At 38.2% G+C, this 25,115-nt stretch overlaps 1 protein-coding gene across 5 annotated transcripts in view; it reads right to left on the bottom strand.

The window, feature by feature from the left end:
* The window catches only part of LOC143234435 (uncharacterized), a 158,857-nt gene that overhangs the window by 32,502 nt on the left and 101,240 nt on the right, over window positions 1–25,115 (bottom strand). For 3 of the 5 annotated variants that reach the window (XM_076471816.1, XM_076471818.1, XM_076471817.1), the window contains exon 2: window positions 18,363–18,575. In XM_076471816.1, coding sequence (XP_076327931.1) covers window positions 18,363–18,575 — 213 coding nt within the window. Of the gene's footprint in view, window positions 1–253; window positions 543–18,362; window positions 18,576–25,115 lie in introns of those variants that run through there. The other 2 variants (XR_013018652.1, XM_076471815.1) reach the window with 1 other exon arrangement.

The following is a 25,115-nucleotide window of genomic DNA, read 5'->3' as shown; positions in this document are numbered from 1 at the left end:
AAATTAGTGAGAGCTAGCGCAGATAGCCCTCGCATAGCTTTGTGCAAAATTTAAAAAACAAACAGTATATAATATTTCCTTACAAGGTAAAATAATTGTTATTACACACAGTTTCTTATTTTAACGTAAAATTATTTAAGTGACTGTAATTATATTATAGAATATTATAGAATAATATTTGTATTATAGAATTTCTTTCAGTTATTTAATTGTTACAATATTAAAGTAACTGTTACAGAAATCCTACCTTCAAAATATTCCATCCACCCTGTAATGGTCCAGCGGCAAGTTTGGTTTAACGTATTTTGAATTTCGCGTAAGGCTACTCGAGGGCTATTTGCGCTAGCAGCGATGATCTAGCGAGAAGGCATCTAGTGAACACAATATACCGCCAAATTTTAGACTATTTTTTTACCAACGAATATGGAATTGACTGTAACTATATAACATATCCACGGCTGAAAGGAGCGAGCACGTTTGGTAAAGGGGATTCGAATCCACAATTCGCGGGTTGCGAGTCGACAGGCCTTGACCATCAAACCCTATAAGTGTGAAAACAAGTATTTAGATGGATAATATTTAATTCTTCTGTTATGTAACGCTAAATATAGGTATTGACTTATAGTGTTTATAAAACAGGAAAAAAAAATAGAGCCCAAAAGATACACTAATTTAGTAAGGCATTCAGCATAGTGAAATGTTAAATAAAATGTTTAAAAAACCAGGTTAGGCCAGGTGGTTAACGCACTTATAATCTGAGGTTCACGTGTTCGAATCTGTCACACCAAAGATGTTTGTCCTTTCAGCCGTGAGGGCGTTAGAATGTAATGATCAATCCTACTATTCGTTGATAAAAGAGTAGCCCAAAAGTTGGCAGTGAGTAGTGATGACAAGCAGCTTTCCCTCAAGTCTTACACTGCTAAATTTGGGGCGGCTAGCGCAGATAGCTCTCGTGTAGCTCTATGCGCAATTCAAACCAAACCAGAAACTTATAATTGATAAGAACAAGTTAATACATCACGTTTAAATAAATTTATGAAAACAACAACAACAATATAAGAATGATATATTAGATGTTATTTCACTGTACAGAACGTCACTCGTTTTAACCCGTCATACCACGAAACAGTTGTGTGTTGTCTGTCGGTCATCCAGTTGACACTAAAATGGCGTCACATAAGGGACACTTGACGTTGCATTTTATACTGTCGTGGCATTAGTAAAGCGTTCGTATGCCATGAATCACGAGAATAATTATGTACTCTGTAGGCTACAACACAACACGAGATATGAACCTCAAATGTTTGTTACTCGCTATTTTGGCTTTATTTACTTTAGAAACAGAACACATTCGGGAACACTGCGAAAGTACACTTTGTATTTGATATATTATAATCTGTATAGTAGGCTTAATAACGTAAAAGAGGTTTTAAGATATTAGGCTTAAACATGCGTGAGGGTTTGAAAAAAGAAAATACCAATAAAAATATTTTGTTGTACTTAAGCGCCAGAAATTTAATATTTTAGAACCAGATAAAAACAAAACATTTACAAACGATTTGATTTTTATGATTTGTATATCGTTCAGAAAACGATCATTTATGAGTAAGTACATTTTAAATTAGGTGTTAGAATTAATTACCACGCGGGAGAATATGGGAAAGCGACATATTACGTAGAATGAAAACAATAAAATCTCAAATATATCTAAGTAGCTTAGAATGTACAATTCACCGATTCTAAATAAAAACAAATCAATATTAAATTAAACCTTAAAGAACTGTATCACTTTTACTTTTTTTATCTATGTTACAGATTATTCCTTCTACTTAACAGATGGATGAAGAAATTAAAACTGATTTAAAGGTCGTATGAAACCGGTTCTTATTTTCTCTTTGGAAGATTCGTGAATTTATTGGTTTAATATCGACCAAAAGAAATCTGAATTTCTTTCACGCATTCTCTAACTAATAACAAAATAGTTACTGATAACCCAAACAACAACAAAGTACTGGATGGTTTCAATATCGATAGTAAGTGGGCTGAAAACAAAAGCCCCTAACATTAATCTCCAACCATATGGAAGTTAACCAAATCAGCTGCACGTGCCGCAAATGGTCAAGTTACTGATTGAATAAAACTTGCTAAGTTACTAAAGCTGTCTATCGCTGTCCCAAATTAGAAATACTGACCAGAGGAAAGACTGTCACTGTTCACACTAAGGGATAGGTTTGTCTTGAATTTTATGCAAAGCTACACGAGGGCTATTTGCGCTAGCCGTCCCTAATTTTGTAGTGTAAGACTAGAGGGAAGGCAGCTAGTCATCACCACCCATCGCTAACTCGTGTGCTACTTTTTTTTTTGTTTTACCAAAGCATAGTGGGATTGACCGTCACATTATAACGCCCCTACGGTTGAAAGGGTGAACATATTTGTGCGACGGGGATTCGAACCCGCGACCCTCAGATTACGAATGCCTTATCCACGTGGTCATGCCGGGTCCCATAAATTGACACGTAAAATGATCAACTTTAAAAAGTTATATGAAGTACAATGTTTGCTTGTTGTATTTATAGCAAAGCCATATCAAGCTATCTGCTGTGACCACCGAGGAAAATCGAACCCCTGATTTTAGCGTTGTAAATCCGAAGAATTACCGCTGTACCAACGGGGAGCATAGACTAGGAAAAAGGCACCTAGTACATACACATGGCCGACCCTGGTTTCTAGCTGATAGTCTAGGAAAAAGGCACCTAGTACATACACATGGCCGACCCTGGTTTCTAGCTAATAGACTAGGAAAAGGCACCTAGTACATACACATGGCCGACCCTGGTTTCTAGCTAATAGACTAGGAAAAAGGCACCTAGTACATACACATGGCCGACCCTGGTTTCTAGCTGATAGACTAGGAAAAAGGCACCTAGTACATACACATGGCCGACCCTGGTTTCTAGCTGATAGACTAGGAAAAAGGCACCTAGTACATACACATGGCCGACCCTGGTTTCTAGCTGATAGACTAGGAAAAAGGCACCTAGTACATACACATGGCCGACCCTGGTTTCTAGCTAATAGACTAGGAAAAAGGCACCTAGTACATACACATGGCCGACCCTGGTTTCTAGTTAATAGACTAGGAAAAAGGCACCTAGTACATACACATGGCCGACCCTTGTTTCTAGCTAATAGACTAGGAAAAGGCACCTAGTACATACACATGGCCGACCCTGGTTTCTAGCTAATAGGCTAGGAAAAAGGCACCTAGTACATACACATGGCCGACCCTGGTTTCTAGCTAATAGGCTAGGAAAAAGGCACCTAGTACATACACATGGCCGACCCTTGTTTCTAGCTAATAGACTAGGAAAAAGGCACCTAGTACATACACATGGCCGACCCTGGTTTCTAGCTGATAGACTAGGAAAAGGCACCTAGTACATACACATGGCCGACCCTGGTTTCTAGCTGATAGACTAGGAAAAGGCACCTAGTACATACACATGGCCGACCCTTGTTTCTAGCTAATAGACTAGGAAAAAGGCACCTAGTACATACACATGGCCGACCCTGGTTTCTAGCTGATAGACTAGGAAAAAGGCACCTAGTACATACACATGGCCGACCCTGGTTTCTAGCTGATAGACTAGGAAAAAGGCACCTAGTACATACACATGGCCGACCCTGGTTTCTAGCTGATAGACTAGGAAAAAGGCACCTAGTACATACACATGGCCGACCCTTGTTTCTAGCTAATAGACTAGGAAAAAGGCACCTAGTACATACACATGGCCGACCCTGGTTTCTAGCTGATAGACTAGGAAAAAGGCACCTAGTACATACACATGGCCGACCCTTGTTTCTAGCTAATAGACTAGGAAAAAGGCACCTAGTACATACACATGGCCGACCCTGGTTTCTAGCTAATAGACTAGGAAAAGGCACCTAGTACATACACATGGCCGACCCTGGTTTCTAGCTAATAGACTAGGAAAAAGGCACCTAGTACATACACATGGCCGACCCTGGTTTCTAGCTAATAGACTAGGAAAAGGCACCTAGTACATACACATGGCCGACCCTGGTTTCTAGCTAATAGACTAGGAAAAAGGCACCTAGTACATACACATGGCCGACCCTGGTTTCTAGCTAATAGACTAGGAAAAGGCACCTAGTACATACACATGGCCGACCCTGGTTTCTAGCTAATAGACTAGGAAAAAGGCACCTAGTACATACACATGGCCGACCCTGGTTTCTAGCTGATAGACTAGGAAAAAGGCACCTAGTACATACACATGGCCGACCCTGGTTTCTAGCTAATAGACTAGGAAAAAGGCACCTAGTACATACACATGGCCGACCCTGGTTTCTAGCTGACAGACTAGGAAAAGGCACCTAGTACATACACATGGCCGACCCTGCTGTTTAGCTGATAGTTGGTTCATTGGTTGGTTTGGCGTTTTATAGCGCAAAGCAACTAGGCTATTTGCGCCAAATATCCAGTAAAAGTTAAACTTAAAGTAAAATTATTAAAATTCGTAAAAGGAAGCAAGGTAAAAAAACAACGTTTAATTTATAAATTAATAACATTAAATCCAATTTTTATATCTAGTTTACAGTAGTAAGAGAAAAACTACAGTAGTACAAGTTATAAAGGACTTTCTGTAGCATAACTGTAATTATTATAACTCAACAGGATGGCCAACGTGTAAGTTCAAACATCAGTGTTAGTTACCTGAAGTTGGCCTTTCCAGTTCAGAGTTATTTGACGTTACGGCCATTTTCTAATTTCAAATCGAATTTAAAGTTGTACTTCACTTCTCAAAAGGGAATCACATTAAAAAGTCTAATTTATTTAAACAACTTAAATAGCATTAAAAAGATTAATGGCCTTAAAAAAAACTATAAACATTTGTAAAGTGGATAGTTAGACAATGACACTGTCTAACGTTACGGACAAACCTTTGGACAGAACATGTTTAAAATGGTGCCGTAGTTGAGAGTTGTAGCGATGGCAAGACAGTAAAATGTGGCTTATTGTGACCTAAGTGTAACACAGACTACACACTGGTGCATCAGTTCTAGATAAAAGAAAACAATGCGTTAAAAAACTGTGACCAATGTGTAGTCTAGTTAGAACAACTTCCTCCTTCCGAACCTTACGGAAGCAAAACGGCCAAAGTCCAATACAGGGTTTTATTTGGAAAAGCTTGTTTTCGCGTTGCTCACTCCAAGTGAACTGCCAGCTGGCACAGAGCCAAGCCTTGAATACAGGATTACAGTCCATGTTTGGAACAGGTACAGCAGTGACAGTACCAGAGCTGACAGATTTAGTTGTGGTATCAACGAGTTTGTTCCCGCGAATACAAACGTATTCTGGAAAAAAAAGTGGATGTTAAAGAAAAATGGGCCAATCGGTTTTGAATATTGGCGAGAACAGGCTGAGAACTAAAGTGAAGCGATTCCAGGGTCAGTATAAATATTGCAATTTAAGTACTGTTTAGCTTCTATGTGATTTAGGACAAGAGGAACGGCAGAGAACACAGAAGTTGTAGAGGGGATTCTGCGCAACCACTAAACCACAACAAACTATGGCAGAGCCGCCTTATTTCGAACCATCTGTATAAATAGGAATGGAAGGATGGTTCGAAAGATGTTCAGCAAATAACAGTTGGTACTTCTAATCGGGAGTGTCTGCTTTTCTCAGATGACTTAAAGAAAGGTCACATTTGGGGATTGTAATAAACCACGGTGGGATGGGCTGACCAGTGGCTACAGTAATGTTATCAAGGACAAGCCCAATTCATCCAACTGCACCTGGATAGGAGGACCAAAAGAAGCGATGGCAGATCGTGTGTTCTGAAAAAGTATGGTCCACCGAGGAAGAAATGCAAAACCCTAGGTGGGATGCTGTGGTAAGGATCGAAATTTAGAAGCATACAGAGTTGTAAACAGCAGAGGTGCAAAGAAGGTTCATGAGACTATGTATAAGCCCTGAACTTGGGAAGTGCAGAAAGCCCCAGTGCAGAGCCGGAGTCTTTGATGATGAATGGGGTCCAGCACCTTCATGGCCGAAGTCCTGGCAGAGCCATAGGCTAGTAACACATAGTCTAGTTTTGATCGAATAAGAGTACGATATATCTTTAGCATAGAACATCGATCCGCTCCCCAAGTGGTGGAAGAGAGGACATGGAGGATGTTCAGTGCTCTTGTATACTTGGCGTGTAGCTGCTTGATGTGTGGCATAAAGGTCAGCTTGCGGTCAATGATAAGCCCCAAGAACTTTGTCTCAGAGACCACAGGTAGCACAACTTCACCGATAAACAGAGGACCAGGGTGAATACTCTGTTGGCAGCAAAAGTGCATGCAAACGGTTTTAGAGAGAGAAGTTAACACCGTTTGCTTTGGTCCACTTCAGTAAATGATTGAGAGCAGTCTGTAGCTGCTGCTCAATATACCTCATTTTCGAAGACTGACATGAGATGTGAAAGTCGTTGAGATAGTCCGTTTGCAACAGTGAGAGGGAGTTATTCAGTGATGGCATTAATCTTTATACTTAAAAGTGTGACACTCAGAACACAGCCCTAAGGGACTACAAGTTCCTGTAGAAAAGAACGGGAAAGTGTCGAACCCACACAAACTTGGAATCTCCTGTGCATTAAAAAAATTAACAGAAATGTGCAAATGACCACGTAACCCATATATATGGAGGTCTCGCAACACGCCATTCCTCCATGTAGTATCATAAGCTTTCTCAACGTCAAAGAATATTGATAGAAGATGTTGTCGTTTGAGAAAGGCTTCTCTGATTGATGTTTTAAGTCGAATCAGGTGGTCCATGGTGGAGTGCTGTCGTCGGAACTCACACTGGGTGGGTGAGAGATGGTTGTTTGATTTGAGGAAACAAACAAGACGAGCATTAACCATCCTCTTTAAGGTCTCAAAGCAATTGGACGGTAGTTAAGAGATGCTGGGATCCTTCCCAGGCTTAAAGAAAAGTAGTAAAATAAATAGCTTGGCGCCAGGCATCAGGAAAAACATTGATCCAGTTAAAAAGCAATCAGAAGAATAGCTAAAGAAGCAGGAGATAGATAACGCAGCATCTCGTAGTGTACATCATCAGGTCCGACTGATGTTCTGTACTGCTAGACCAATGAAGGGCCAGTTTGAGTTCCACCAGTGTACAGGGGAAATTACAGTCATAGAGACAATCAGCTCGAAAGGAAAAAGGTGATTTCTCTGCCCGAGTCTGGATGGCTAAGAAGTTGGAGGATGAAGCAGAAGTGCTGTATACCCGGTAAAAGCTTTCACCAAGAGTATTGCCGATGCTCCGAGTATCAGCTACTTCATGGCCATGAGAGAGAAAGATCGAGAGGGGGAGAGAATTGTATTGCCCACTGATCTTTCGAATCTTGTCCCATATGACTTTGGAACTGGTAATAGAAGATATGCTGGTTGTGAACTTAATCCAAGATTTCTTCTGGCTTCGACATCTTACAAGCCGAGCATGTGCACAGACCTGCTAGAAAGCGATGCGGTTCGACAGTGTAAGATACCTGCGAAAAGTATCCCAGACCCGTTTTTGCGCCTTCCGTGCCGTGTGGCAGACAGTATTCTGCCATGAACAAGGATATCGTGGAAAACGTGGAGATTTTAGGAATACATTGAGTAGCTGCCTGTATAATACAGACAGTTACTGCTGTCACACAGTCGTCTATTGATGGCAGGATCAAGTTTTGTGAAAGCAGTGAAAGAGGGCCAGTTGGCTTGATCCAGCTTCCACTGGGGCACGCGGGTCAGGTAGCATCGACCACGGCCAGTCTCGTTCAAAATTATAGGAAAATGATCACTGCCTCGTGGGTTGTTGTCAATCTTCTATGAAAAGTGGGAAGATAGTGAAGAGGAGGAAATTGAGAGGTCAATAGCAATAAAGGACTGACTAGGTGCATGAAAATAAGTAGAAGAACTAGTAATAAAAAGAGAAAAGTTGTGATTTGCGAACATTTGCTCTACGGAGCGACCCCTCCCATCAATATCTCCCCATAGGGGATTATGTCCATTAAAGTCTCCCAGGATTAAAAAGTATGACGGCAACTGTTCAATGACTGCATCAAGTTCTGATTGATCATAAATCTAGGAGACACGTATAGAGAACAAACAGTAATGGTACGAGCCAAAGAAACACGGATGGCTACTGCCTCCAAGGGTGTGTCGAGTGGCTAAGAGAGGGTGGGCACATGCTGATCAACCAACAGTGCCACTCCTCCATGCACTCTTCCATCCCACAACCTGTCATTTCTGTACAAAGAAAACTGCCGAAAGGTAGGTGACTATATTGGCATGTTTCAGAAATGTTTTCTGAAGAAAAGACATACAGAATGGTAGGAAGCAATCAGTGCTTTGATATCATCCAGATTAAAACGTAAACCTTGACAATTCCATTGTATCAAGGTGGCCACGTCTTCAACCGTCTAATGCAGAAAAGCTGCATTCACATTTGCAGCTGGATACTGGACATACAAGCAAAATTTTCATGAGAAGAAACACTTCTTTAAATATCTGCTGGCTTGTGTCATGCATTTTACAGTAAGCAACCTTCACACCTTTCAGAGATACTGCTTTTGTTGTTCGTTTGAACATGGGCAACTGAAACTCGAGCCGTTGTGCAGAGATTTCTGGATAGAAGTTTATAACCGAGTTGTCAATCTTACCAGATGTGATTATGTTCTCAAGTGCATGATATTGCCTCAAGTCATTGTTGTCTGTATTGAATCTAGTGGTCAGATGTACTATGACTGTGTCCACAAATTCAAAATATTGGCTTCTGTAGTAATCTCTAGCTGTTGTAGAATGGTGTGCTGAGCCATCACCTGTGATCCTTCTGGGGGGTCTGCGAATGTGTGGTAGGTCAATAGGCACCAGATCTAGGGAAGTTACCTTTTACTCAGCTTCATCAAATATCTTCTTGTAATTTTCCTCTGTTCACAATACCCGCAATTGCTCAACTGTCATTACAGATGTTTCAATCATGCCAGATACTGTTGCTGATTTTGCTTGGAATGCATGGTTTAGTTCCTCTAATGCAGCTAATGGATGCTGAGCCATCAACAACCCTAAAACTGTCTTTCCTTTGTCAAATCTGTCCAGCAGACCTCGGGTTTTCACTGCTACATCTGATTTTTCATTTGCTAATTTAGACAAAGAATCAACAATGTCACTGTAGTGATCATTAGCACATGTAATTGCAGATAGGCGGCACAATCAGCGTGTTGGACACAGTGGGGGATGTATTTAGCTGGACCATTGTGGCTGTCTGACGATACGATATTTTCAAAGATTGTCTTGAATTTGCCTGACCTCTGAAGCAAGACACCAAGTTAATGTACCCACTGGATAGAATTTCAAACACATTCACAAGCTTAAACTGCATGTTGCATTATTAAAGTAGCCTTGTGTGCTCTGCAGTGAAAAAACAAAGCTGACGGTTGCTGCTTTTATTTTTGCCTGGCATCCACTGTACGCACCACTCATGTTAGCGGCTCCATCGTAAGTTTGTGCTCTTAATCCTGACAGTGGTAAATTGAGTCTAGTCAGTACATCAAGTATAGTCGAGGATATTGTTTCACCAGTTGTATTGGAAACACTGTACAAACCAAAAAATGCCTCATGGACGTCAAGGTTCTCATCTTCGTATCTTACACATTGCTTCCTGTTCGGCACCTGTAACATCGTGAGTGCCATCAACCATTAATGCAATGATTTTACTTTGCTGCACTTTGTGTGCTATGTTCCTCAGTATTTGATGGCTGAACATCTCCATTATTTCATTCTGAGCCTGGGGTGATGTGAATGTGGTTTTCTTTGATAAGTAGGCTGTCAGCTCAGGATCTTCCTCTTCCAGGAGCTTCATTAACTGCAAGATGTTCCCCTCCGTATCAGTACGTCCACGTAATGCTAAACCTTGACACAGTAAGAAACGTAAACTTCTGAATATTTTGACTAGACTTCTTTTGCGTTCTTCCTGCTGCTTCTTTTTTCCATCATGTAGCTGGACAGTCACTGGAGTTACATCAAGTGAACCTTCTGGAGATATAACGAATCTGTGCTGAGAGGAGGATTGGTGTTCGTTGAATTTCTGTTTTGCGTTTTTCCAGTTGCAAAAACTGATGGATATGAAGGTATACTCCACTGGCCTCTCTAATTTCCCTGTAAAAAGGCATCTATTTTCCGCCTTGGCACAATGAAAGCATATGACTTTTTGAGTCTGATTGTTGAAGTGCAGCCATAGGAACTCATCAAACCACTTGCCCTTAAAGCTGACATTTTGCTTTCTTTCGTGGTATTAGTTGTGCCTTTGGATGATATGGCTTTCCACACTGTATCTGTGGAGTGTCAGAGTTTTCATTACTGCACAAACTTGTTTCACAACTATCTGGTGGTTCATGATGTGCAATAGTTGAACAAGCATATACTCGTCCTGTGATGAACATGGTATTTCCTCTGTATGGCAAGTTTCTATTCCTTTGCTTGATGTTGTTGGATTATCTACATCTGCATTGTCACTTGTAGTACTAGTAACTGGCTTGCAGAACTGTCTAATATCGGAAAGTTTCAGACGCTTGCTTGTCATAATTGGAATCTGTTTCCCAGATAACTCAACAGGTTAAAATACAGTCTTTATTGAAAAAGTCTAACGTACAACGAACGAAGATAGAACAGAATGGAAGTAAGACTGAACTGTACAATGTATTTAAGTCGAACGCGCGAACCTCACAATGACTACCGAGCCGACTGACCGCCTGGGCATCGCTGGGACAATAATGTGTGCTAGTTACAACACAAGTAATTACAAGTTTCTCGAGAAATACTTAAACAATCACAAATATATTATATTCCTGTTAAAGCTCATCAAAAGGCAAACACGTTGTGATATAATGTCTATAAGCACGTCTATTAAATAAAAACACCTAAACAAAAACTAGCAATACAATTCGAGTAGAGGATTCAAGCCGTTGAAATCGCTCATTTTGTGTTATAATTATAAAAGAAAATGCAATATTTTTACTATCTATGATAAGAGAATATATTGTTCTTTTACCACAAAGCACCAGCACTTTATTAGAGGGCGGTGATCTGAAATTTCATGGATTATTGAGGGCCACAAACACGGGTCTAATGAGCCCTGTTGTAAAATCGAGGCTCATACTAAAGGGAGTGGAGGGGGGTGATGTAGGGCACATCTGGATCTGAGCGGCCCGAACCTGTCGTTAACTGAACACTAAACGTACATTATGGTCGGCGGCTTTGGTAGCTAAGGAGAGTAAGGCATTCGACAGTAAAACCGGCTAGACATGCATAAGAACAAATGGTGTCGGAAAACTGTACAATATACACATAAGATTGATGCAGCAACAAGCTACAAATGGCCTGCCAGATTCTAGATCACAGGAGTTTACGCTTGGGAGTAATATTTTCGAATTTCATGCTCTGTTCAATCTGTTGTGATGAAAATTTTACTTAATTTTTACACTACGTACAAGACGTAGGTAGATTCTGTGATAATGCTTGCAAGCCTTGCATGTATACTTAGGCCTACTGACTGATACTTACGAACTATCGCTTAGATAGAATAGCTTAGAAGCACGCTTATATTAAAGATGTACATTTCGGCTACTAAAAAAGCCTACAATCTAGGCCTAATTATGTAATTCGATTGGTAAGAACATGAGAATCACGAGAACAAACACAATTTTTAGGCCTGTGATGCAATGAAACAATTCAACAGACATAACTGTAGGGGGGATGATTGTATGCACAATACCCCCACCTAAAATGAAGGGGGTGTATCTCCCATCCCCCAAGATCTACGCCCCTTACAAAGGGAGACAGTTGTCCTAAAGGTTTGTCTGAAAGAGAATGTAATATAAAAAACGAGGTGCAGGTGTTACAGATGTTGAAGACTGCTGCTCAGAATCTTCAAGACGTGATCATTTACTTATGGATTGTTTTTTCACTATTTTAAAAGTTTTTATTTTGAGGATCCATAACATAAATAGGAATGTTTCGGCGCTTACTGACCCCACCCACCATGGAGCCCTACGAGGGGACGCATTACAATGTCAAAGAAAGACACTGCAGCAATGCCAAGGTTTCTTGAGCACTATACCCAAACACCAGCACCAGATACAATGTCCACAACACCTGTTCAGAACATCCAACACTGGTACTTGGTTGACCCTTTTAACTGACAGACCAGGAAGAAGGCACCTAGTGCGTTCACATGGCCGTCCCTGGCTTCTCGCTGACAGACCAGATATAAGGCACCTAATGCACACACAATGAGCTTCATTTACAAGTTTCTTAGTTACCGAAGCATCTAGAAATATAAAACCTATACAGTGAGTTATTGAGAAGTTCAATGTTAGACAAATAATTAAAAATTTAGAGCTGTAGGAGATGGCTTGGGATTAGGCCTACTATGTGCGAATGTGACGCAGATCTTTCACGGTTATATTTGAGATAATGTCTTTTCAAACTTATCAATACGCATTATGCACTCAATCTGTGAATAACAGATGTGGAGACAACAATAAAACAAAGAAACGATCTGCTAAAACCACTCCACAACAGCAGTTACAGGCATAAATTAGATAAACACCTTAACAACATTACAAAACAGCAGTAAATAGCTATTGTCAAAGTGCTGCTTAATGTAGCTTATTATCATATGACGGATTTGTCATCAATACTGGTCACTATTATTGGTCCACACTACATCTTTTTGTAAATGAGTCTGTAGTACGCAGCCTCTCAACACTTTGTCATTTTCACATCAGATTATTAAAAAAAAATTCTTCGGGAAAATATTCGACATAAAATGTTACAGCAACAGAGGAATACAGAGTACTGTAACATTCTTTATATGATATAAAACCAAATGTTACACATGTTACATTTTAATACGTTTTGGATCATCCAAAGGTTCAATGACCTGCTTATATAAAACCTTAACAATGTAATTCAAACCTAGACTTATGCAACGTTTTCTATGATCAGTATTTCGATTACCTATAGTAGAAGTACATTTCTGTTTGTTTGGTTTTTGAATTTCGCGCAAAACTAGACGAGAGCTATCTGCGCTAGCCGTCCATAATTTAGGAGTGCAAGACTAGAAGGAAGACAACTTGTCATCACCACCCACCGCTAACTCTTTTATTAATGAATGGTGAGCTTGACCGTCACATTATAACGCCTCCACGGATGATGGGGCGAGCATGTGTGGTGTGACGAAGACCTGCAACCCTCATATTGCGAGTCGAGCGCCCTAACCATCTATCCATGCCGGGCCTGTACATTTTTGTGTACAGATTTTGTAATAACGTTTTCTGTGGTCGGTATTTCGATCGTCTGTGGTAGAGACACATTTATGTATGCAGACTGTGTAACGACGTTTTCTTTGGTCGGTATTTCGAATGTCTGTTTTAAAGGTACATTTATATGGTCGGTATTTCGAACGTCTGTGGTAGAGGTGCACAGAAGTAATGTTAGTAACATTTTTGTTGCAATGTTTCATTTGTTATAATTAAATCATTGGTATTAATATTTCCAATGCAAAACGTATATTAATCAAGTCTCCACATGGCCTCAAACAGCCTTAACGATACTGTCATAAAATATTCATACGGCGTCTAATTCTATAAAATAAACAATTACTTTTATAAACCGATCCATATATGAATTAAAGACCTGCCAATGGACTTCTAATTAACCTTATATATGTGCATATGAATGACGTGCTAATAAACACTTGTACAAACACAAAATGAAATGGTTACAGCTGCACTGATATGTTCACACAGACTATGCGCAATTGATCCCGTAGTACCCAGCCGCTGACATTGATGTCCTCTAATTTGATGCGGGATATGACGTTAGTTAGGAAGCTTTTTTTTTTTGTTCCTACACAACTAAGACTTGTTTAGCTTTAACTAAAGAAAAAAATGCCTGGTAGATAAAAATATATTATCAATCTTGAATTTCTCTGATGTTCTAGTGGAGATCCTTTTGACAGCTTTCAACTGGTCTAGAAAATTAGAAAACCTGGTTGACAGTTATGCACATGCGAAACAAATGATGGTTGTGCACAAATACGCAAACACAGCAAAAAATAATAATAATATTAAAGCAATTTTACTATTACATTGTGAAAAGGTAACTCATAGTTAAAACCGAAAAATATATATTGCTTTAAGTTATTAAACTAAGGCCAGTTAAGGTTCAAAGTTCAAACTGAGAAAGTTTTCGTAAATCACCACATTGAATCACTTATAAAAGATCATTTCACAGGTAAATCTGTTTTCAATGATACAGTCAAGTTAATAGACAAACAAATCATCGTTTCTCAGATAATGGCTAACATCACTCTACAGCGTAGTACCGTAACGTTGTATAGCTGAAGTACATGAAACGTGCACTTCCAAAACATTCTAAGCCATACAGGCAAGCTAGCATGGCACAGTCAAGAAAACAGCCCAATTACAAGCCAATGAAACCACAAGTTTGAGGTGGCGTAGATTTATTTAGAACGGTCAAATATAAGCAGAATTAAGGACTTGAAGCCCATTCGTCCTCAACATTCACTTCCATTGAAAGTTCGTGACGTCAGAGAATGTTCATTGGACTGTTTTCGAACTTCAACAATTCTCTTGTTGAATCATTGGCATATAAGCCGATTTCCTCCCAAACATAAAATAATAACAAATGTTTTACAGGTGCTAAATGTTTTTGTTTCTCCGCGAATAACTAATAATAAACTAATTCAGTTATTTGTTCTCTATTAATAAGAAACTTTGGTTTAAAAGTAATAACCGTTCCACAGTTGAAGCCACTTACCCTAGACCTTGTAACCTGAAATATTCTGTTCATTATAACACATGAATGTCAGTCAACAAACATGGGTCACGATCTATTATCGTAAAAGAGTGCTTCGCAGTTTGGGGCCGTGGGTTCGCTAATTCAAACCAGGGAGGTGTCGTTACAACTGATAAATACCAAACACACAACCAGATTGCGTCTAAATTCAAACCAGGGCGGTGTCGTTAGAACTGATAAATACCAAACACACAACCAGATTGCGTCTAAATTCAAACCAGGGCGGTGTCGTTAGAACTGATAAATACCAAACACACAACCAGATCGCGTCTAAATTCAAAACGAAAAGAATGAGACGAAACTTGTTTTTACTAAAAATTGACACTCGTATTAAGCAACTGATATGCGTCTATTTCATATAAATTCCAGGTTCGAGTAATGAAACACGATGCAGCGCTACGTCTACAATAGAAGATTGGACATAGACATTATAATAATTATGTTTTACGAAGAATGTACGTGAAAGAATACATTCATCATTCATTCAATACATTCCTTTTATAAAATTTCAATATCAAATATAGTTTTGTAATAATATTTCTGAATGCTTTGCTTAAATCGGAGGTCAAGTATACTTTATATCGGGTCTTATATCGAAAAGATGGTATGACTATGCCTGGTCATTAGGTACTGGATTCGCAATCCGAGAATCACGAGTTTAAAATCTCGTCACTGAATATGCTTGCCCTCTCTGTCACGGGAGCGTTATAATGCGACAGTGGATGTCACTTTTCGATGGTAAAGAGAGTAGGCCAAGAATGGACAGTATTGAATAGCTATCTTTCTCTAGTCTATGGCCCCAGTATGGCCAGGTGGTCAGGGCGCTCGACTCATAATCTGAGTGTCACAGGTTCGAATCCCCGTCACACCAAACACGTTCGCCCTTACAGCCGTGGGGGGAGTTATAATGTGACGGTCAATCTAACTATTCGTTGGTAAAAGAGTAGCTCAAGAGTTGGCGTGGGTGGTGATGACTAGCTGCCTTACCTCTAGCATTATGGACGGCAAGCGCAAATAGCCCTCATGTAACTTTGCGCGAAATCAAAAACAAATAAACCCTCTAGACTATCTCTTCTAAATTAGGGAGGGCTAGCGAAATTCAACAAAGAAATAGGTAAGTGAAAAAACAAGGTAATACCTCTAGATGAGGTTAAGAGATTATAAACATACACTTTCTGGGTATAAAGGGCAAATATCTGTGAGAAGTTGGGGCTGGTTTAACCATATCTTATGTGTGGGATCATTGCATGTAAACTCATGAAGAAATTGTTAATTTTAGTGAATACAATATGACACTTGTTTCCGTCCTTCGTGGACGTTATGATCTCAGTAACACAAGTTAACACAATCTGCTGACTTATCTAACGCGTTGGACTCAGTAAAACAACGTAAGGCAACACAACCTGCTGCCTTTTCTTTAGTCTTACTCTGCTAAATTAAGGACGGTTAGTACAAATAGCCCTCGTGCAGCTTTATGTCAAATTCAAAAACCAAAGCAATACCTAAAGTGTTGGATTGAATAAGGTAAGGTAACACAGAGTTTCCTTGATGTAGAACACATATTCAAAGTGACAAGAAGAGACTCGCATCCACTTCCTAACACATATCTGTCGTACCTATCCACCACCATCAATCAAGCTATAATGGAATTGTGGTGTTTTGAGCATTCACATCACGATGTTCAGTCCGACATGGACTCCTATCGTCCTCTACAGATGTCATTCTAACAAAGACTGCGATATTTGACAATATAAACCTTCAGGCCGTGAACACTGAACATGGAAGATTTAGTTCCAATAGATCATCCTGAAGTAAACCTCAACATGATGTTTTATGTTCCGATCATCACTGGTTTACTTGGACAAGTTCTCGTTGGTGGTACTGAGAGTAATTAGAGGTTGTCTAACAACCGCTGTCTTATCGGTTATCTTTGTAACTGATTTATTTGAAAGGATTATTCCTCTGTTTCTAATCTCTTTATCTCAACATAAGCTCTAAATTAGCCAAAGTTAACACTGTTTTACTATGTTTATACAAGTGAATGGATTATTTTGGTTACTAGGCGCTAGAGGCTGCCAAATAACCAGAAAATTTCGAAAATTAAAAAAAAAAAACTTTCATTCGCGACAGTTGTTTATATCTGCACGTTCGTTCAAAACTACACAATGACCATCTACATTAATTGTTCCTAATTTTAAATTGGTACACTGGAGAGAAGAAAGTTACTCGACATCATCCACCGTCATCTCTTCAGACCCACGTTTGGCCGCCATTTTAATAATGTTCCCACGTCCTTAAAATAAGGAGTGTGCGTTTTGTGGCAATGGGATGCGAACCATGGACCCTTGGATTCACAGTCCGCGACGTTAGTAACTAGAATCAGTACTTCTTGACATATTTATAGCAGTTTTCCTATTAACAATTTCTTAATACAAATAACTGTTATTTCCCGTTTTCAATACAAGCCAACTATAAACAAATATTTTACATGTTAACACTTGATATTTAAAACGTATTTCATACTAAAAACTGTTCATTGTCGTTAAAAATAAATAAATATAGAATGCAAAGTTTACACTGTATCAGATATGATTTGAATTTCGCACAAAGCTACACGAGGGCTATCTGCGCTAGCCGTACCTAATTTAGCAGTGTAAAACTAGAGGGAATGCAGCTAGTCATCACCACCCACCGCCAACTCTTAGACTACTCTTTTAACAACGAATAGTGGGATTGATCGTGACATTATAATGCCTCCACGGCTTAAAGGGCGAACATGTTTAGTACGACAGGAATTCGAACCCACGACCTTCGGATTACGAGTCGAGTGCCTTAACCATCTGGCCATCAGATATAATAGAAAATAACTAACAGTTTTGAATTTTCAAGACGTATTTGGACTTTTTTTTTTCTCGGTTCGTAAGTTTGACTTTTGTCATTTCTAAACTCTTAAATTTGTTTGGAATTAAGCACAAAGCTACACAATGAACTATCTGTGCTCTCTCCACCACAGGTATCGAAACCCGGTTTTTATCAGTGCGAGTCCGCAGACATACAGCCGTGCTACTGAGAGGCAAATTTCTAAACCTTATAAAGATAACAACACGCATTCAGAAAAGAAAGAAAAACAACCATACATTTATTTAGTAAAAATAATGATTATTCGTTTTCACAGATTGTGACTGACATGTAAATATTTTTCAAACGTTACAGCAATAATAAAAAAAAACGTCGTTTGTGTTCGCATTATATTTAAAAGAATTGTCGGAAAATAAAGAAAGCTGTTAAAGGATTTACCAACTTCTAAACATTTAAGTTAGAAAAGGATACGAGTTTTAAAATTACTAACGTGTACGTGTAACGATTCTTAAAACAATTCTTTTTAACGAATATCATGATAATTAAGATAAGGTACGAAAGTTTCTTACCTCTGAGTAAGTCCGTGCCAGTCCGACCCACACCTACCCTAGGAAACGCTACCCCTCTATCTCTCCTACTCCGAACTGCACTGAATAACTGCAGTAGTTCACGACACTCGTATATCACGGTACCACTAGCTACAGTCGCGCCACCACGCGTGGTTCTGCCAGTCACGTTACTTGGGCACGCGCTGCAACCCGTCACCTCATCACGTCGCAGTACTGTAATTCGATATATTTTTGATTGTTACATTTTCTCTGTTACTAGTCGATGGATAAGTTTAATTTTAAGTGTCACTGTTAATGAAACTTCATGCGTATATATTTTTTCTTTAATTTTAATCAATATATTTCAGAAACGAGGGACAAGGTCCGAATTTAAACTTTTTACCATCCTTAACTCATACCAACTCGCGAAATAATTTCCAAACTCGTATGTAGTTAACACAGAAACTTATTAGATATGCTTTAAAATCAAACACCACACACCCAAAACATCTCCACACCTAGTTTAAACGCTAAAAAAGTCGGAGTTATTACCAGTAGTGGACACATCTTATAACTTGTTGCTTAGCAACAAAGAGATTGAAATCTTCACAGAAATAACATTTATTATCAATGCAGCTTATGCCCACAAATCAAAGGAGCCATTTTTTTTACGGATTCAAATAGGTTCCTCACTACATTAGAAAAAAAAAGATACTAAACAAATATTAAAATATCACGCAATTTATAGAAGTGCTCAACTTAAAAACAAAATTGAAAAAACGCAAAAAAACATTTCGCGATTAAAAACTATCGATTGGAATAAAAAAATTCCCGCAAGGAATAAAATGGCGACCACGCCCAAATCATACAAATTAAACCAACGTATCATTTCCAACAATACAACAGTGTCAGTTACTTTTCTCTGTAAGAAACAACAAAACAATACAATATCGAAAAACCTTATCGATTCAACCAAGCCGAGTTTGATGAAATGAAATAGGAAGTATCATAGGGTGTTTACGTTTTTCCCCTATGGTCCACTACTTTAGTCGTAACCTTTTGCTGCGCCCTCTAGTGTGAATAAATTCATTCAATAAATATTTCTTTTGCTAAACTACCACGCGGGTATACGGAATTATTTACGTATAAACCTAACCAACGTTACTTTTTATTGTTGTGCTTAACTATAATTGCACGAATACTATTATAAAAACATTAAAAAACAGGGAAAAAGATTGAGAAAACACGTTCTATATTTGAAGGTGATCTGTTTTTGTTTTTTTTTATACGATCACTCTTATAACACACCATAAAGTGTGATAAACATTTAACTTAAGGAATGTATTACGAAAGAAGAAAGAACAGTTACTACCCTGGCGGTGAAAATGTGAACTTTGTACTTGTCCATTGTCGACAACTTTAGGTTAGGGAAAGTATTACCGGTTTCTTTCCTTGACGATATATAGATATATATGAATGAGGTATAAGCCAGCGCTTGTACTCGAAACTAATCCTGGTCGGACCCGAAATATATGAGTAAACATCAGGACAACTTTCGAAATTGTAATGTTGCCTGATACGTAAACGTAACTGTAGAGGAAACATCAGGAAAAAATAGTTTTAACCATCATAAATAACATTACGAAGAATGAGATGGCTACAGACAACATTATCAACATCAGTTAACCACAGACAACGTTATGAAGAATGAGTTAATCACAGACAACGTTATGAAGATCAGTTAACTACAGACAACGTTATGAAGAATGAGTTAATCACCGACAACATTATGAATATCAGTTAATCACCGACAACGTTATGAAGATCAGTTAACCCCAGACAACGTTATGACGATCAGTTAATCACAGACAACGTTATGAAGATCAGTTAATCACAGACAACGTTATGAAGATCAGTTAACCACAGACAACGTTATGAAGAATGAGTTATTCACAGACAACGTTATGAAGATCAGTTAACTACAGACAACATTATGAAGAATGAGTTAATCACAGAAAACATTATGAATATCAGTTAATCACCGACAACGTTATGAAGATCAGTTAACCCCAGACAACGTTATGAAGAATGAGTTAATCACAGACAACGTTATGAAGATCAATTAACTACAGACAACGTTATGAAGAACGAGTTAATCACCGACAACATTATGAATATCAGTTAATCACCGACAACGTTATGAAGATCAGTTAATCCCAGACAACGTTATGAAGAATGAGTTAATCACAGACAACGTTATGAAGATCAGTTAACCCCAGACAACGTTATGAAGAATGAGTTAATCACAGACAACGTTATGAAGATCAGTTAACTACAGACAACGTTATGAAGAATGAGTTAATCACAGAAAACATTATGAATATCAGTTAATCACCGACAACGTTATGAAGATCAGTTAACCCCAGACAATGTTAAAAATGAGTTAATCACAGACAACGTTATGAAGAATGAGTTAATCACAGACAACGTTATGAAGATCAGTTAACTACAGACAACGTTATGAAGAATGAGTTAATCACCGACAACATTATGAATATCAGTTAATCACCGACAACGTTATGAAGATCAGTTAACCCCAGACAACGTTATGACGATCAGTTAATCACAGACAACGTTATGAAGATCAGTTAATCACAGACAACGTTATGAAGATCGGTTAACCACAGACAACGTTATGAAGAATGAGTTATTCACAGACAACGTTATGAAGATCAGTTAACTACAGACAACGTTATGAAGAATGAGTTAATCACAGAAAACATTATGAATATCAGTTAATCACCGACAACGTTATGAAGATCAGTTAACCCCAGACAATGTTAAAAATGAGTTAATCACAGACAACGTTATGAAGATCAGTTAATCACAGACAACGTTATGAAGATCAGTTAATCCCAGACAACGTTATGAAGAATGGGCTAATCACCGACAACATTATGAATATCAGTTAATCACCGACAACGTTATGAAGATCAGTTAACCCCAGACAACGTTATGACGATCAGTTAATCACAGACAACATTATGAATATCAGTTAATCACCGACAACGTTATGAAGATCAGTTAACCCCAGACAACGTTATGAAGAATGAGTTAATCACAGACAACGTTATGAAGATCAGTTAACTACAGACAACGTTATGAAGAATGAGTTAATCACCGACAACATTATGAATATCAGTTAATCACCGACAACGTTATGAAGATCAGTTAACCCCAGACAACGTTATGAAGAATGAGTTAATCACAGACAACGTTATGAAGATCAGTTAACTACAGACAACGTTATGAAGAATGAGTTAATCACAGAAAACATTATGAATATCAGTTAATCACCGACAACGTTATGAAGATCAGTTAACCCCAGACAATGTTAAAAATGAGTTAATCACAGACAACGTTATGAAGATCAGTTAATCACAGACAACGTTATGAAGATCAGTTAATCCCAGACAACGTTATGAAGAATGGGTTAATCACAGACAACGTTATGAAGATCAGTTAACCCCAGACAACGTTATGAAGAATGAGTTAATCACAGACAACGTTATGAAGAATGAGTTAAGCACAGACAACGTTGTGAAGAATGAGTTAATCAGAGACGTTATGAAGAATGAGTTAAACACTGACAACATTATGAAGATCAGTTAACCACAGACAACGTTATGAAGATCAGTTAACTACAGACAACGTTATGAAGAATGAGTTAATCACAGAAAACATTATGAATATCAGTTAATCACCGACAACGTTATGAAGATCAGTTAACCCCAGACAATGTTAAAAATGAGTTAATCACAGACAACGTTATGAAGAATGAGTTAATCACAGACAACGTTATGAAGATCAGTTAACTACAGACAACGTTATGAAGAATGAGTTAATCACCGACAACATTATGAATATCAGTTAATCACCGACAACGTTATGAAGATCAGTTAACCCCAGACAACGTTATGACGATCAGTTAATCACAGACAACGTTATGAATATCAGTTAATCACCGACAACGTTATGAAGATCAGTTAACCCCAGACAATGTTAAAAATGAGTTAATCACAGACAACGTTATGAAGAATGAGTTAATCACAGACAACGTTATGAAGATCAGTTAACTACAGACAACGTTATGAAGAATGAGTTAATCACCGACAACATTATGAATATCAGTTAATCACCGACAACGTTATGAAGATCAGTTAACCCCAGACAACGTTATGACGATCAGTTAATCACAGACAACGTTATGAAGATCAGTTAATCACAGACAACGTTATGAAGATCGGTTAACCACAGACAACGTTATGAAGAATGAGTTATTCACAGACAACGTTATGAAGATCAGTTAACTACAGACAACGTTATGAAGAATGAGTTAATCACCGACAACATTATGAATATCAGTTAATCACCGACAACGTTATGAAGATCAGTTAACCCCAGACAACGTTATGACGATCAGTTAATCACAGACAACGTTATGAAGATCAGTTAATCACAGACAACGTTATGAAGATCGGTTAACCACAGACAACGTTATGAAGAATGAGTTATTCACAGACAACGTTATGAAGATCAGTTAACTACAGACAACGTTATGAAGAATGAGTTAATCACAGAAAACATTATGAATATCAGTTAATCACCGACAACGTTATGAAGATCAGTTAACCCCAGACAACGTTATGAAGAATGAGTTAATCACAGACAACGTTATGAAGATCAGTTAACTACAGACAACGTTATGAAGATCAGTTAACTACAGACAACGTTATGAAGAATGAGTTAATCACCGACAACATTATGAATATCAGTTAATCACCGACAACGTTATGAAGATCAGTTAATCCCAGACAACGTTATGAAGATCAGTTAACCCCAGACAACGTTATGAAGAATGAGTTAACTACAGACAACGTTATGAAGAATGAGTTAATCACAGAAAACATTATGAATATCAGTTAATCACCGACAACGTTATGAAGATCAGTTAATCCCAGACAACGTTATGAAGAATGGGTTAATCACAGACAACGTTATGAAGATCAGTTAACCCCAGACAACGTTATGAAGAATGAGTTAATCACAGACAACGTTATGAAGAATGAGTTAAGCACAGACAACGTTGTGAAGATCAGTTAACCCCAGACAACGTTATGAAGAATGAGTTAATCACAGACAACGTTATGAAGAATGAGTTAAGCACAGACAACGTTATGAAGATCAGTTAACCCCAGACAACGTTATGAAGAATGAGTTAAGCACAGACAACGTTGTGAAGAATGAGTTAATCAGAGACGTTATGAAGAATGAGTTAAACACTGACAACATTATGACGATCAGTTAATCACAGACAACGTTATGAAGATCAGTTAATCACAGACAACGTTATGAAGATCGGTTAACCACAGACAACGTTATGAAGAATGAGTTATTCACAGACAACGTTATGAAGATCAGTTAACCACAGACAACGTTATGAAGAATGACTTAACCATAGACAAGTTACAAAGATCAGTTAACTATAGATAACGCTATGCTAACCACGAGACCACTCGTGGTTCTACATTAAGTGAACCTATCTGTTGATACATTATTATAATGTTTTGTTACAGCTCACTTCTCTCCGATAGTGAAGCCTCTCACGAGCATAAGGTTAAAATCATAGTTTACCTAATTCAAGAACATATAGTAATTACCTTCCCTTTGAATTGTAATATTTTGTTCGAGAACAAACGGTAATTTATGTAACGTACGTCACACAAACTTGATACATTCGAAAGATATGTTTCTGAACGCATTTGATTGCGAGACCTTATAAACACGGCAGCTAATTTTCATCTGAAAATCCAGCTCAGTGTATTTTACTTCTTTTTTAAAATCAATCTTGGAGTTTGGCGTAAGAGCTGAAAATTGTGATTATAATTTTAAATTAAGCATTATATAGTATTTCAATACTATTGTGAAAACTTCCATCTTGTTGAGACTGGCTGACCTGTATAACAAATTGAGATTTTTTTTTCCTGGCGATATGAATTGTTTACAGCGTATTGAGATAATACATATATTTAATGTGAGAAGTTCCTTGAAGTAATAACAACATCGTTATCATGGAGTCATTCTATTTAGAATTTCTTGAATTACGAGTCCACCATACGTCAAACTAACCTTGAACAACTATAGTCCATCATTTGACAAACTAACCCTGAACAACTGTAGTCCATCATTTGGCAAACTAACCCTGAACAACTGTAGTCCATCATTTGGCAAACTAACCCTGAACAACTGTAGTCCATCATTTGGCAAACTAACCCTGAACAACTGTAGTCCATCATTTGATAAACTAACTCTGAACAACTGTAGTCCATCATTTGGCAAACTAACGCTGATCAACTGTAGTCCATCATTTGACAAACTAACCCTGAACAACTATAGTCCATGATTTGACAAACTAATCCTGAACAACTGTAGTCCATCATTTGACAAATTAATCCTGAACAATTGTAGTCCATTATACGCCAGTCTAATGTTATATTCAAAGGTCTAAGATCAATTCATATTCTCTCCTAAGTTCAGCTCCCGCTACAAACACAATTATTTAACCAATAATTAGGCTTCATTTAATATACTGAACGAATGGCTGAAAACTTGAGAACTTAGTACTTTAGATGGTGATTGAGGACTTAAACAGTACTTTATGTGATGGTTGAGGATTCAAATAGTTCTTTATGTGATGGTTAGGAACTCAAACAG

Source organism: Tachypleus tridentatus, chromosome 12 (assembly GCF_004210375.1).
Source record: "Tachypleus tridentatus isolate NWPU-2018 chromosome 12, ASM421037v1, whole genome shotgun sequence".
NCBI lineage: Eukaryota > Metazoa > Arthropoda > Merostomata > Xiphosura > Limulidae > Tachypleus > Tachypleus tridentatus.
Note: the sequence above shows the minus strand (reverse complement) of the source record. Positions and strands in the feature narration are given on the sequence as shown.